At 42.7% G+C, this 16,591-nt stretch overlaps 1 protein-coding gene across 1 annotated transcript in view; it reads right to left on the reverse strand.

Annotated features, from left to right (window-relative positions):
- The window catches only part of PTPN11 (protein tyrosine phosphatase non-receptor type 11), an 811,421-nt gene that overhangs the window by 724,064 nt on the left and 70,766 nt on the right, over nt 1-16,591 (reverse strand). Inside the window, 1 exon segment of the mRNA XM_044069754.1 lies at nt 607-729. Within this exon segment, the coding sequence (XP_043925689.1) occupies nt 607-729 (123 nt within the window).

The following is a 16,591-nucleotide window of genomic DNA, read 5'->3' on the forward strand; positions in this document are numbered from 1 at the left end:
AAGTCTCTTCCTCTTCCTTCATAAACCCTCCAGTTATCCAGCCAACACAACACTGAACTCCAGATCCAAGACTGTGCCAAAGGAGTAACCAACCCATCAAAGCACCTTCTTATGACAAGGTCATGACTATGCAACACTTGGGAACAAAGATTTACTGTGATGGGCAGACTTTTTTTTTTACACATACCAAGTCAAAGTCCAGCCAGATTGCAACATCCTCTGACATAACACATTCTTAATCCTCACTGCTCTAAAAGTAATGTAAATGTATTAGTTATCACAATGTAAAGCAGGCAAGCTTCAAAATAAGTTAATATTCCTGAGTAGCTGGCTCAAGAATCTCTGTTGATTTGGGGGATGGGGTGAGAATAACGCACCCCTCCATCTTCATACAGTGCAGAAAGCTGCAAAAAAAAAAAACTTACATGCTTACTGAACTATATTTATAGTGCCTATATTAAATTCAGTCAAACATGAATCCAAAAGAATAACACTTCTTCCATACACTATTTACTAAACACAGTATTTCAGTCCAAGGCGACTGGATGCAGTAAATGGGCTAAATTAACATACTTGTTGCAAACTGAACACAGTGTATTTGCTTACCTGACAGACAGTGTGAAATCACCTGGATTACTTTTACTAGGCCGTGCCAAAAAACTTCCATCAACACCTCTTGTCAACAGCAAGTTTTCCGCTTCAACTCCTGTAATATTGGGATGAAACCACCTGTACCAAAGAAACAACTGAATTAATAAAATGCAATACTTAACATACCAGCAACTTCTTAAAACTGATTCACAGAAATTCCCATTAATGAAATGGTGAACTCACCAGTTACAATCCACCAATTATACTTCATGGTTTTATCAAAAAAGATAAAAATAAATTTCTTCCTTATTTTTAAAGCACGTGTAAAGTGTGACAATCTACAGAAAAGCCAAGTAAAGTACAGTTTTGTACCTACCATAAATGTAGATGTTCTAAGATCCACATTGCTGCAGTCCTTACACTTGGGTAGTCCGCTGTCCTCGGTCGGCCCGAATATCAAAGTATAAGGCTGACGTCGGTCAAGGCGCATTTGACTGACATCAGGACGTCAGGGTACAAATGCGCATGACCGACGTCATATCCTCAGTCTTTTCTTGCCCCAGATGTCAGAAGACCCTAAAAATAAAGGTCACAACCAAAAGACAGCAAACAAACAAACAACCACCCTTGCACTAATTATATGTACAATATACACAATATTTACAACCCAACCCACACAACCACCTCTAACTACAGAGGGGAAGGAGGGAGGGTAAATTGGACTGCAGCAATGTGGATCTTCGAACATCTACATTTATGGTAGGTACAAAACTGTACTATGTTCTTCATCTCACATTGCTGCAGTCCTTACACTTGGGTAGAATCCCAAAGCAGAGGTAAGGGAGGATGGCCAAACTATAAGGAAGCAGGAGCTGCCAAAATGCCCTGCAAAACAGCAGTGGCAAAACCAGCCCTGGATTTAGAGTAAAGTGGTAGGTGATAATGCCTAGAGAAAGTATGCACTGAACTCCCAAGTAGCTGCCTCCAAAATATCCTTGGTTGCCACCCCCCTCAAAAAAGCTGTCGAAGTGGCAGTAGCCCTAGTGGAATGAGGCCTAATCCCAGCTGGAATCTCCTTGCCATGATGGGAATAACAGAAAGCAATGCAAAACCCAATCCACTTAGAAATAGTTTGTTTTGACACAGGCTTGCCCTGAGAACTCAAAGCAAAAGAAACAAATAACTGCTGAGACTGCCTAAACCCTTTAGTTCTGTCCAAATAATATCGCAACTGCCTGTGTACATCTAAAGTGTGCAAAATCTTTTCCCCTTTATTTTGGGGATTTGCATAAAAAGTAGGCAAATGAATAGTTTGGTTTAAAGCCACACTAGAAACCACCTTAGGCATAAAGGAAGGATTAGTACGTAAAGATACCCTATCCTTATGGAAAATTAAGAAAGGCTCAACCGCCATAAGGGCCTGCAATTCAGAAACCCTTCTTGCAGAGGTAATGGCCAACAAAAAGGCAGTCTTCCATGATAAATATTTCAACTCAGTAGTAGCTGCAGGCTCAAAAGGTTGTAGAGTGAGTTTCTCCAACACAAAACTGAGATCCCAAGCAGGAGTAGGAGCTCTTCGTGGGGGTCTTATATTCTTTGCCCCTCTAAGAAATTGCTTGAACAAAGGATGAGAAAACAATGGAGGGTCACAATCATAGTGAGCCGAAATTGCTGCAGCATGAACCTTAATAGAAGAGAAGGACAAACCTTTGTCCAGTAACTCAGTAAGATATTGAAGAGCCACACTTAAATTAGGCTCAGAAACATCAAAATCCTTTGCTGCACTCCAAAATAAAAATCTCTTCCATTTATCTGCGTACACTTTCCTTGTACTAGGCCTTCTAGCTTCCAAAATAACATTCAAAACTTGCTGTGGAAGTGGAGGCCCATCATGGTTCAAAACAGAATATGCCAGGCTGTTAGGTGCAGAGAGTGAAGCTTGACATTGAGCAAATGACTGTCCTCCTGAGACAACAGGTGTGGAATCGAAGGCAAAGGCCATGGAGGCTTCCATACCAGGCTTCTCAGTAATGGGTACCAATGCTGTCGAGGCCAATCTGGAGCTATCAAAATCATCCTTGGCTTGTCTTGTCTGACCTTTAGTAGTACCTTTGGGAGGAGAGGCAGAGGCGGAAAGGCATACACATGAAGATTGCTCCAATTGAAGGAAAGAGCATCCATTTTCCAAGCTGTGGGATGAAACCTTTTTGTGCAAAACTTTGGCAGCTGGTGGTTTAGTGGAGAAGCGAACAGATCTATGTCTGGAGTTCCCCATGACACTGTCAATTTCTGAAATACATGAGGATCCAATTTCCACTCGTGGGGATCCATAATTCGTCTGCTCAACACATCTGCTAAGGAGTTCTGTGCTCACGGCAGAAACCTTGCCTGAAGATTGAGCTGTAAACTGAGAGCAGTCTCCCACAAAATCATTGCTTGCCTGCATAGAGGATAAGAATGTGTTCCCCCTTGCTTGTTGATGTACCACATGACAGTTGTGTTGTCTGTTAGAATCAACACCTGCCCTGGAAGAAGTAAATCCTTGAAAGCTATTAATGCAAACTGGACTGCTAACATCTCCTTCAAGTTGATATGTAGATGTTGTAGTCTGGCAGGCCACTTGTCTTGTATCCACTTTCCATTCAGATGAGCTCCCCAAGATTTGTCTGAGGCATCTGTCGTTAGAATCTGACTCGCCTCTGGCCGGGTCACAGAGAGTCCCTTGTTTAGGTGACATTCCTGAGCCCACCACAAAAATTCCTTTTGAATGCAAGGTATTATTTGAATGACAGTGTCCAGATCCTGGCAGTGCTGTGTCCATACATTTTTGAGATACCATTGTAGCTTCCTCATATGCAGTTTGGCATTGGGAAGCACCAGAATACAAGATGCCATGAACCCTAAGGCTTGAAGGACTGTCCTTGCAGTCAGCCCGGACTGATGAGATAGTTGATGGAAGTAAAGGGAAAGATTCTTTTGTTTGTCCGGGGTCAAAAAGGCCATCTGGGATGCTGTATTCAGTCTTACACCCAGAAAGCACATGTCCTGAGAGGGTACTAGACTGGACTTTATTTCGCTCACAGAATACCCCAGGCATTTTAGCACTGCTATCACATATTCCAAATGATGAAGAAGCTCGCCTTCCTTGAGCCAGAATCAGGCAATCGTCCAAATAAGGACAGATCTGTATTCCTTTTAGCCTGAAGAAAGCTATCACTGGAGCCAGAACCTTCGTGAACACTCTGGGCAGTAGATAAGCCAAAGGGCAATGCAGAGAACTGATAGTGAGAAGTCCCAGCTCGAAAACGCAGATACTTCCTGCAACTTAGTCTGATAGGAACATGAAGGTAAGCCTCCTTGAGATCCAAAGTTACCATCCAATGATCTTTGCCCAGCAGAGGTAAAAGCTGCTGTAACGTCAACATTTTGAACTTGGGAATGTCCAGATAAGTGTTGAGGATAGATAAATCCAAAATTGGTCTCCACGTGTTCCCCTTCTTTGGTACTAGGAACAGGCGAGAATAAAATCCTAGGCCCACTTCTGGCATAGGGACCGGCTGTATGGCCCCTATTTGGAGTAACAGAGAAATTTGCTTGTGAGCCTCTATTCTTTGTTGAGGAGGAACGTCTGGCATGCCTTTGAAAGGAGGCAAGGTATGGAAATAAAACCTGTAACCGTGGTGTATGATATCCAATACCCATCTGTCTTGGGTAATTAAACTCCAATTTTCTTTGAAAAGTGCCAACCTTCCTCCCAAAGGTGCTGCCAGACGAGAAGGCTCTGGCAGCTGAAAAGGTAGGTCATTGGGTCTGTTTACGAAAGGACTGACCCCTGCCCTCACCAAGACTGTGCAGGAGAACTCCCTGTCCTAGGCCTGAAAGAGCCCTGAGCTCTGCCCTACCACGCCTAGATCTACCCCTAGACTGGGAATCATAAGAAGGATACGTCCACCCCTTAGTAGGCCAATTTCTACTAAACTTTGGAGGCTGAACCTGCAAAAATCTTTAACAGTCTGCATAGACTTAGCCTTGTCTTCCATTTTCTTTAAAACTGCCTCAACAGGAGAACCAAACAACACATCAGATTGTAAAGGGCATCTAAAATCCTTGTTTTAACATGGTCAGATAAATTTTGATCCGTCACCCAGGCGTGCCTGCGAAGAACTGACCCAGTGGCAGCCACCCTAGACGAGGCCTGTACAGCATCAAAACCACATTGCAAAGAATGCTTACCCACCTGTTCAGAAACATGTACTAAATCTTGCAACTCTTTACAATCAATACCTTCCGCCAGAGCATCAACCTTAGACTTCAACTGTGAAAGGAGATAGTTTTGGTATTTCAACATGTGAAACTGGCAATTCAAAGCCCTCATAGCTAGAGTGGAAGAAGTATAAACTTTCTTTCCCCATCTATCCAAGGCCCTGGCCTCTTTATCTGCAGGAACCGGATTCTTGACAACAGAAGCCTTAACACCTTTAGGCCCCTGGCTAACAGTTTCTGGGTCTGCCCTAGGACTCTTAAAAAGATACTTATGAGCTTCAGGCACCCTGTAATACCTATCCGGTTTAACAGGAGCAGGAGGCAAAGAATCAGGATTTAGAGAAGCCTCTGTAAAAACATCTTCCACTACATCCAAAACAGGAGGTATAGCCAAAGGCCTATGCTGAGGTAAAAACAAAAATTCCCTAAGCCTTTTCCTGGAATCAGAGAAGTCCTGACCTTCCCACTTAAAATGCTCCCTCATGGAATGAAGAGTTTCTGAAAAAGAAAAATCCTCAGGAGGAGAAACAGGAGTAGAAGAATCATCCACATCAGAATCAGAATAAGGAGAGTACTCCTGCAAGTCTTCAGCCGAAGACTCTGAAACATCCGAAGCCTGCTCAAAACTCCCTAGCTCAGGCTCCACCCTAGGTCTCTTATCAGGAGGGGGCAAAGAACCCCCAATCAAAGTAATCAAATCTTCTGCCATTTTAAGCATATGCTTCTTGGGCACAGTTCCTGAAGAACTAGGGGTGACACCAACTGAAGCTAAACCTGGCCTGCCTCTGGGAGAAGCCTTGGAAACAGAAGGAGAGGGCCTAACCACCCTAGGCAGGGAGGGGAGTATAGTAACCTGAGAAGCCCCATCAGCCTGACCTGCCTCCTGAGAGGCCACATCCTGCAATAACAAAGTCTCTCCCTGGGATCCCAAAGAAACCTCCGGTGGAACCACCGCTCCACCGACACCTCTAAAGAACCGCATCCGCACGGACGGTTCTTCTAGCCTAGGCTTAACTGCTTTGTCCTTGCGCTTCTTGAAGAAGCGGCGCCAGAGCATCCAACGGCATTTTATAATTGCACCGCTTCCGAAGACTAACCTGGCACAATCTAATCTTCTCTTTATAGTGCGCTTATTGAATCTAGCACAAGAGCGACACCCAACAACGTCGTGCTCAGGCCCTAAACAAGGAATACACAAAGTATGATAGTCTCTATGCGGTATCTGTTTCCCACAAGAAATACAATTATTCACTTTTTCTGACATCCGGTAAACCACGGAGGCAAGAAAAAACTAAAATATTCCCCAACGGGGTACTTAGCCAACTTTGACTCGGTCTGAAACTCCGAAATCGAACAATTTCAGAACGCCAACCGGCACTTGCAACGCTGCTTCTGCATCGGACCATGCGGCAAAAAAGACTGAGGATATGACGTCGGTCATGCGCATTTGTACCCTGACGTCCTGATGTCAGTCAAATGCGTCTTGACCGTCAGCCTTATACTTTGATATTCGGGCCGACCGAGGACAGCGGACTACCCAAGTGTAAGGACTGCAGCAATGTGAGATGAAGAACATCTTATCTATGATGTAAAATCCAAATAAGCAGGAAAAGACAAAATACAATTTCACCACACAAAATAATGACAACACAATACATATTTGGGAATTTGAATTTCATGCATCACAAAGCAAAACAAAATAACTAGTACATTTACATTTTTTAACTGCTTTACAAGACTGCTGCATCTCACATTTTCTATGCAAACTGTACAAATTTGCAGTTGGTTTAAGTATGCCAATTAAAAGCTAAAGGATGCAAAACAAACTACAGAAACTTTAACTGAACAGAATGAAGAAAAAAGGGAATGTAATAGTATCGAAAAAATGATGCAAAGGTGATAAAAGACAAACAGACAACAACTGAAAAGGAAGGGAACAAGAAGGCAGGTTGATGCATACATTGGCAAGAGAACTCTTACATTAAGGGTACAGAAGGTGTAACAAATTAAAAGAAATGTTGAGAATACTAATGTCCTACACAAAAGCCTGGGAAAAGGAAGGCAGACATCAATAATAAAACAAAGAGAATGGTGGAAGAAATTGTGGCTGAAAGACTGAGGAAAGGCAACAAAGCAATGGGAAGACATATTTGATGGTGCAACAGCAAGTGTACAGTAATGTTTTAAGTAGCTATATTACTGAAATAAATGCATCAAGACGCAAATAGATAACAAAAGGTTAAAAGAATCTGGATCTACAAAATAAATCTCAACACCCCAAACAGATATGAGTTTGGACGGATGGATGTGGGGTGGTACCACCTAATCTTGGTGCAGCCACTTAAACACTAAAAATAAAAGTTATGGGTACTTAACATAATAGCAAATGTGCAAGGGACAGATCCATACTTGGAAACCCTTAACATTTATGTTGCAAGCATTAGGAGCTCTTGGCAAAGTAAACTTTCCCAGACCACTTACATTCTTTTCCCTCACATCATGCAACACAGCACTGGCCTCTGCTGTTCCAAGCCCAAGGAAAAAAGTTGAGGCCAAAGGCAAAAAACAGCACACACAGAATGAAGCAAGGATTTGTGTCTTTAAGCTTTTCCTGGTTAGGGGTCGCCACAGCGGAACTCCAGTCCGCTAATGATTGGCAGTATAGGTTACCGAAAATAGACTTTCTTACAGCTCTATTAGCACATTATCTACAACTTCCACACATGCTAAAGGTCCATCTGGAGTCACCCACAAAAATCCCTAGCTATCATCCTGGATGGCCACTACTCGCAACATACCCCTTACAACAAACGCTCCAAAAGGCATGGAGAAAAAGTCCGTACCACAGTACTTCACAAAAGCACAGAGGAAAGCTGGTTTGTTGTTATGCATTTGTACAAAAATGGCACTTTCTTTTTTTTTGGGGGGGGGGGGGACAACAAGGAAAGTACAGTTGTTTAACTTCTACTTACCTGTAAAAGGAGGAGTTTGAATTCATCACCTCAGTGACATTTTGGGTCATCTCCCAAAATTGGCCAGCTTTCAAAGGTCAGACACCATACACTTCTCTCTTCCTGTGACAGCTGACTGGCTGAACATACCCTGAGAGGGAAGCTTTCAGCTGTCACATCAACTCAGCGTTCAAGGGTTTTCACTACCACAAAGGAGGACACTAAAGTACCCAAAACCAGAATCATCTAAGCAAGAGTAAATCTGCAATCAATCATAATACTAAAAAAAAAAAATTCGACAACTACTGAATCAAAGAGGATGAAACCCACCTCAACTATATACAGAGTGGAGGATGGTGGGTGCTGCCAGTGAAGAACTCCAACATCTACTGTTACAAGTAAGTAGAACTTGTGCAGCTGTATTATGTTTATCACTCCCACTGCCTAGTAACATTGTGTGTAGATTTCACAAAGTTCCCCTCGAGATTAGTCATAGAAAAGTCTGGCTTAGACCTTGAAAATGAATCCATTTTGTAGTACTTTGTGAAGGTACAAGTACAGGACTAGACTGCTGCCTCCAGAATGCTGCTGAAGCCCATACCTTTTCAGTGGGCCATCGAAAAGAATAAAACCCTAGTCAAGTAAGCCTTCAACTTGCCTGTAAGCGATTTACCATGGTGGGAGTAACAGAAACAAAACAAAACCACCACCATCATGCATTAGTTTGCTTAGAGACAGGTTAAGTCTTTGCCCCCTTAAGGGGACAAATGGCTGTTCAGCATTCCAAAAAAACTTTATTCTGTCAATGTAGTACACGAGCTGCCTGTGCACATCCAAGGTATGTCGAATCTTTTCTCCCTTGTTTTTTATATTAGGATAGAACACTGATTGATGGCCTGATTCACTGTAAATTCAGAAACAACTTTAGGCATGAATGATGGATTAGTGCATAACATAACCCTGTCTTTGCGAAAAATCAGATAGGATTGATTCACCATGAGAGTTTGCAGCTCAGATTCACCTTGCAGATAACACAGCAAGAAGTAAAACAGTCTTCCAACTTATGAACCACAAAAAAGCCTGACAGGCAGGTTCAAAAGGAGGCAAGGTTAATTTTTCAAGAATAAAGCAGAGATCCCAGGGAGGTGGAATTTGCATTTAAGGGGTCTCACGTGTAACACTCCTTTCATAAACTTTGTGACAAAAAAAAGACACGAAAGACTGGAAATCATGGACAGACAAGCTATGATGGCTGTAAGATGCACTTTAGTGATTGCCATATATATATTTATATTAGAGTAGCTCACAAATATTTCAAAGCCAGAGGTGTTGAAACTCTTTTGAAACCTCTTATTGGCTATGCACCACCTAGAAAACCTTTTCCACTTCCACTTTTAAACTTAAGATTTTCCATCTACAGGTTTTCTTGTCTCCTTAAATACCTGCTGCTCATACTCATAGACCAAATCCCTGAAAGATTTCAAAACAGAATCATCCAGGCTACAAGATGAAACTGCTCTAAATTGGGGTGTACCATTCACCCTTGATGCTGTGTGGGCAGATCAAGTCTGTAAGGAAACAAGTGGGAATTGCTCTTGGAAAATTCCATTAAAAAAGTAAAACCAACTTTGCCAGAGCCAAAAGGGGGTTACCACAATGATCTCTGGTAATTCCTTTTGAATCTTTAGAAATACCTTGGGAATCACTGAAAAGGGTAGAAATGAATAAATCAACATTCCCAGCCACAGGACTGACACAGCATCCATCTTTAAAGCACAGCTACAAGGAGATGTTAAAGAGAATTTTTTCGGAGGTCTGTTTTGAAAGGAGTCTAACAGATATACTTGAAGTGTTCTTCACATCTGAATCAAGGCATAGAAGATATCTGCATGGAGCTTCCATTCGTAAGGGTCTGTCCAGGATCTGCTTAGTCTGTCACCATATTTCACTCTCAAAATATATGAGGTCTGAAGGGTCGGAGAATGCTGCAGAACCAGCTCCGAGGCAATCACTGCCAAACGACAGACAGGGTATGAACTTTGCCCCCGTACTTATTCAGGTTCCACATCAAAGAAGTATTGTCTGTGACCACTAGAAGAGGACCCAGAATCCATAAGTGAAGAACTTTAAAGGCATGAATAACTGCCAACATTGTTTTTGTGTTTGTGCTTTTGCACGTCCTGAGGATCCCACAAGCCTTGTGCTTTAACTCCTATGGACACTTCTCCCCAAGCAAAATCTGAAGTGTTTGTCTGGAAAAACTGGACTGTGGTCTGGAGAGAAAAGAACTCCTTGATTCAGACAGTTTATTCCTCTACCACTGCGGTTCCGGTTTCACAAATCTCAGTATGAGAACCCTGAAATACAAGGGATGAAGGTGCTGGATATAGTATCATTGAACTTTTCTCATGTGTAGTCTGGCTGGCGGTATAATTAAGATCATTAAACATGAGGACTCTTGCTGAGGCCACATCTAGGAGAAAGAAAATCAAAGAAAATGCCCAGATTAGTAAAAAAAAAAAAAAATCGTCTTCTGGCAAGAAGGCTATCCTTTTTACTGTCTTGTCCAACACCTCAAGAAAATTAGTTGAGAAGGTGTGAGGAAGGACTTTTGAGGGTTCAAATGGAAGCATAGGTGGGAAGAGGGGGGTGTAAATTTGAGGACACCAAGCACCTGGATACATAATCGGCACAAATCAGAAAATAGTCTAAATAAGGAAAAATGTTCATGGCTAGGGGTCTGAAACAGGCAGCCAGCTGGTCAAGATTTTGTAAACACTTGAGATGCAGTTGATTATCCAAAGAGTAATGCAGAAAATTGATAATGTAATCCAGACACGGCAAATCTCAAAAATTTCCTAAAATTGGGAGCAAAAGGAATGCAAGTGTCCTTGAGGTCCAGAATCACCATGAAACAAGGGTCTGGAAGAAAAGCTAGGACTAAATGCAAGGTGAGTATTTTGAATTTCGGAAATTACACAAAGGTGATTTGAAAGGACATATCTAGGATGGATCTCCATAAGTACCAAAATGATTCTCAAGTAAAATCCTCTGTCTTTGTATACTGCAGGAAAGACTCCTACTTCTACCATGAGATGGAGCACTGAAGGAAAAAGCTCTGTGTGGTCTGGTGGGTGTGAGGGAGTTCTCCAGAAAGGCTGCACATTTTCTAACTAATGCTAAGAGTACTATCTCTGAATAATTCTCAGAAACCATTTGCCTCAGACTATTTCTGGCCAGGCTGCAAAGCTGAGAGAGAGCAGGGGGGGGGGGGGTAGGAGTGTTCGGGGACACTGCATATTTAATCCTTTCTAAGGAGTTGATCTTTTTTTGGAAAGGACCTCTTATTTGGTTTCATAGAATTATCCTCCTGCCATTTCCTTACGCATCCTCTACTTTTGTTTGGTTGGCATTTTTATTTATTCTGCCCCTTCAAGGAAGGCATCTATAGTTTAGGAAGAATTTGGGTACATAAATCATAGATACCCCTTATGTATTAATTTGCCTCCATCATTCCACTGTTTGGGGAATCTGTTAAACAGGGTCTCAAACACCAATTCAGAATTTAAACGTGTATTCAACATTTTAAATCAGAGAAGTTCTGATCACATAGCAAAGCATACTATCTTAATACAAACAGAAGCAGCAGCATTTCTCAAGGCTTTATCTGCATATTCAAGCACACCTTTCAAAGTCTATTTTGAAACCTGAATAAATTATTTCATTTTTTATAAAATTTCTGTAGGTAAGAAGCAGCAAAATCATCCAAACTAAACATGTAAAATAAATTTCCACAAACAGCCTTGAGGGCTTAACACACTAAAGGCTAAATGACTAGAAAGAAACATCCTTTTGCCCCGAAGATTTTTAAGTTATGTACTTACCATAACTTGGCATCTGTGTAGTCCAGTTTCATTCTGACTCATGCCTGGGTCTCTGATCTGACCCTTCAGATCCAACTGGGCCGCTTTACTCGCATTCCAGTCTCAGGCTCCTCCCTCTACCCACAATGCCCCAAGCTACAAACATCTTCCTCAGATCAAGTTTGCTGACTATGCAGTAATGAGAGAGGAACAAAGTAAAAGAAAAAAAACAAAGGCTCAACCAGGAACACCTGTTCCAAAAAGGCTCTGTGGGTCTTCCAGAAAATAACAGGTTGGGGGACAGAGGAGTTAGAATGAAACTGGATACCAACTTATGGCAAGTACATAATTTATAAATCTGATGTGGTCCATTTCATTTTGACTTGCATACAAGTCAGCATCCCCAGCTACATAATCTCTTGGGTAGCCTCAAGGAAGGATATGCCGGAGCACTGTCAAACCAAAAGTAGTCCTACTTCTAGAGACAATGTCCAATTTGTAACAAGTCACAAAGGTATGGTGTGTGGACCAAATGGCTGCTGCACAAATGTCATCAACGAAGTTCAGAATGAGAAAAGCAGATGATGTGGCTACAGATCTCACTGAATGGGCTTTAGGAGAAAAGGGCAACTTCAGACCACTTTTGCCATAAATTAAAGATATGCAAGCTATTATCCATGTTTCAAGAGTCACTTTTGTTACTGCTTTTGCTAGGCGATGAGAGAGAGAGAGAGACACAGAGAGAGAGAGAGAGAGAGAGAGAGAGAGAGAGAGAGAGAGAGAGAGAGAGAGACAAAACTGGTCAGATTTTCAGAATTGTTTGGTCCTATTAAGATCAAAATGTAGTTGCCTATACGCATCCAGCAAATGAACAAATATTCATCCTTATTGGAGTAATCTGGAAAGAAAAATGGTAGCTAAACGGTCTGGCTAATGTTTGACTCAGTAGCCACTTCAGACATAAAAAGAAGGGTTACTACGGAGGCAAAAAAACTGTCTTTTTGAAAGATAGTACAAGCTGGCTTGGGTGAGAGGGCATGTATTTCAGAAATACTCCTAGACTTGAGGTGATGGCTACCAAGAAGACAGTTTTCCAGGACAATAATTGGATGTCTCAGTCTGTGGCAGAATCGAAAGGATTCTGAGTCTGTCCTTGGAGAATTACCATGAGATCCCATGGAAGAGTAGGATCGTTAACTGGGGTTCCAAGCAGAAAAAGTCATTTCATAAAAGCCTTGCATAGTCTGGAAAAAGCTAGAGTACCAGAAGAAAACCCAGTATGGAAAATGGATATGGCTGCCAACTGAAGTTTTATTGTAGCAAAACTAGACCCTTCTTTAAACAGAGAAGTAAGGAAAGTAAGGATCATTGAGATAAAGTCTGAATAAGGATCAAGGTTTTCCTCGGAAGCCCAAATGGCAAATCATTTTCATTTGCTACTATAATCTTTTTTGGTAGACGCGTTCTGGGAGGCCAATACTTTCTCGCTAACTGGGAAAGAAAGCCTGGACCCCTTGATAATCAATCGGAACTGGAGAAACCATGCAGTCAATTTGAGGGTGGCTAGATCCTCGTGTCAGCCTAGCAATGGATGTTATAGGAGGCCCTGACTGGGTTCCAATATTCAATGAGGACACTTGAGATGAGACCAAAGGAAGCAGAACAAAATCTGAGGAGTCCAAAAAGTGGCAATAAGGATCACGGACGTCTTCAACCGTTTGGCTTTCTGCAGAAACTTTTGGATCAACAGTAGAGGGGATAAGCATAAAGGAGACTGGAGGCCCAATCATGGATTAGAGCATCCCTTAGGAACTCTCAGGAAGAGGGAATCAGAGTGAATCAAAAATTGTCCCAATGGCTGAAAATCAGACTCACCAATGACTGACTGAGGGACTACTCCTGAGGCATCAGAATTGACCTACTGAGCTTGTCTGCCAGTAAGTTGGACATCCCCAGTATGTGGGTTGCGAAGAGAAAATGTTGTGACGAGATCACCCATTCCCAGACTCTCATGCCCTCTCTGCATAGGGGGTATGAACGGGTTCCTTCTTGCATAGGGGGTATGAACGGGTTCCTTCTTGCTTGTTGATATACCAGACTACTGACATACTGTCTGCGTGAACTACAATACTCCTTAAAAGGTAGAATGCAAGCATTTCAGGATGAAGTAAATAAGACTGCTCTCATCCCTAGGAGACTGATGTGCAGTTTGGTTTCCAGGTGAGTCCACGTATCTGGCATCATCTTTCCCTTGAAATACCCCCAACCCAGCTGGGAAGAGTCAATGGTCACTGTGGGAGAAGGAAGGATGAGTGGTCTGCCAACAGAGAAGTCATCCGAAAGCATACACCATCTCAGATGAGTTTTGCAAATAGTTGTCAGCTTGATAGGAGCAGACAGAGTATGGCAAAGTATAGACCACTGAACAGTCAAGGTCCTCTGGAGAACAAGCATATAAAATCTTGCTAAAAGGAATCAGTGTTATGGCAGCCATCATAGATTAGACAGCTCACAATATAAGCTGCACAGGGGGAAACAAAAGGGTTAGTACAGCTTGTACTTGATCCTTCAAAGATTCTATCTGATGCAGAGGCAAGGAAGCTATTTGAGTTCAAGTGTTCAACACGGCCTCAATAAACCTTCAGTGTCTGAAATGGCAACAGCTGGGACTTCGCTATGTTTATGATTATGCCCAGGAAATTGGATATTCAAAAAAGGTAGCCCCTGGCATGAGTAAGCGGACGCCTGGTTGGGGCACTTAGAAGCCAGCCATGCAGATACAGGAAAAGCTTAAAACCTTGCAGGCTTAGATGAGCTGCAACCACTACCATGCATTTGGTAAAACACAATAGAGGCTGTGGAGAATCCAAAGGGCAGGGCTCTGAACTGGTAATGACCATTTCCCATCTTAAAGCACAGATAACTCCTGGAGTATCTGCCTAATTTGATGCAATAGTACGCATCCTGCAAGTCCACAAGGCACATCAATGGTCCTTCCTCAGTAATGGATGAATAGACTATACAGTAACCATCCAGAACTTTGCTGTCTTTGTGTACAAGTTTAGCTTGCTTAGATCCAAAACAGGTCTCAGGTCCCCAGTCTTCTTTGGCATGGAAAAGCAGAAGTTCCAGATCCTCTTTTGTTCAGTTGGGACCTCTTGCATTACTCTTCTGCAGTAATTTCTGAAACTCTACTACTGCCAACTCCCTCTGACTAGGTGGAACGGAGGAGGTTTTGCCTTTTTGGTGGAAGATTTGAAGAGAGAATGTTGCAGCCCCTGGATATTATGCTTTTCACCCAAGCACTGCTTATTTGGGTCCAGGCATTTAAGAGAAGAGAAAAACGACCCCCAACTTCCTCCAAGGCAGAGCAGTCGGGCAACACTTCAGGAATGCTGACAGGGCTCGTCAGAGAAAAGTTCCCTGAAGCCCTGGTTTTGCAGACGCTCCCCCCCCCGACCCTGGGGCAGCATCTCTCATTGAAGCCCCCTCTGCCTCTGAAGGATAACAGACACTATTCCTGGAAAAGTTTCACTGAGGAGTAGAAAACTTGATCCCCATGGCAGATGAGGTCTTTCCCGCCTGTTCGCTGCGGGTTAGGGTGTCGTTTACAGTTGGTGCACACTAATAAGAACCAAAGGGAACATTGACAAATGGTGCCTTGAATGGTTCCACAAAGTCATTAAGTCGCATCCAGGCATGTCTGCGAACAGCAATGCCTGTAGCCCATGAGGATCCCTTTGCAGAATGGGAGATAAGCCTCATGGACAAGTTGGAAAGGGAAGAAAGAATAGCCAAGTCTTGGAAATACCTTGTGGAAGTCCTCTAGTGACATGGTCTCAGCCAAAAAAAATCAGGGAGTTCCTTGACCAGGTCCTCTCTTGGCCAGTGAAGTGTGCCAGGTAATTGAGCACTCTCAGCAAGAAAGTGGCTGAGGAGTAAGTGTGCTTACCAAACCTGTCCATTACTCTGTACTCCCTGTTTGTGGAGAATGGACAGTGGAGCTTTGCTCAGCCAGCTCCTTTTTTGTAGCTGCTGCCACAGCCATAGCGCCCACTGGAATGCCCTTAGTCCAATATAAATGGTCTTCAGGGACAGAGAAAATGTTATCTGGCCATTTGGGTACTGACTCAATGGAGTTTGCCTTCTTCGAAGCCCAGAAAGCAGCTAAAATCAATTACGAGCCTTCACTGGGGGGAGGGAGGTCACCCAAGAAGTAGAGTGGCCCAGCCTGAAAGCCTCCAAAAAACACCAACTCTTCAGAAGAGGGATTTTGGGCAGACCAACCACCTTTTTTGTCTCAAAATCTCTAAAATGTCTCCAAAGGAGACATCTATTGGTGGTGATCTTGAGGATCCCTCTCCATCAAAGTCAGTGTCCTCAATAAGAGACTCCACTGGGGGAGTCAATGTGCCTGCTTTTGCACGTCTTCTTTTGAGGGAACTCCTCTGTGGGATGATCAGGAGAGGTACAAAAACAATTAAATGAAGTACCGCCAATGTAGATAAAGCCAGACAGCACAAAAGCAACAAAAGAAATGTAGAATATATAGTGATACCAGCACCATGAAGCTAGACTATACCAAACTACACAAAATTTCACTAGTTACAAAACCTTTGCCGTTCAGGCTTCTTCAGGCAAACAAACCAAACACCACCAATGAAACCATGTACATATACGAATTAAAGTCACATGACAAATTAATCAATGAAAAATAAAACAATTAAGAACAGAAATAAGGCAGTTAGATATAAAGGTACAAGATATAAAGATACAGAAGGGTGGGAGGATGATATACATAATGGTTAAGGTGTTTACCTTAAAGACACAAGGTGCAGGGTTTGATTCTCACATAGGGTAACTGGCTAGGCATCAAATGGCCCAAAAGGGCAGCTAGGTTCACAGATTAGTACTAGGCTGTGA

This window comes from Protopterus annectens, chromosome 4.part0, assembly GCF_019279795.1.
Source record: "Protopterus annectens isolate FY-2018-M chromosome 4.part0, PAN1.0, whole genome shotgun sequence".
Classification (NCBI taxonomy): Eukaryota; Metazoa; Chordata; order Ceratodontiformes; family Protopteridae; genus Protopterus; species Protopterus annectens.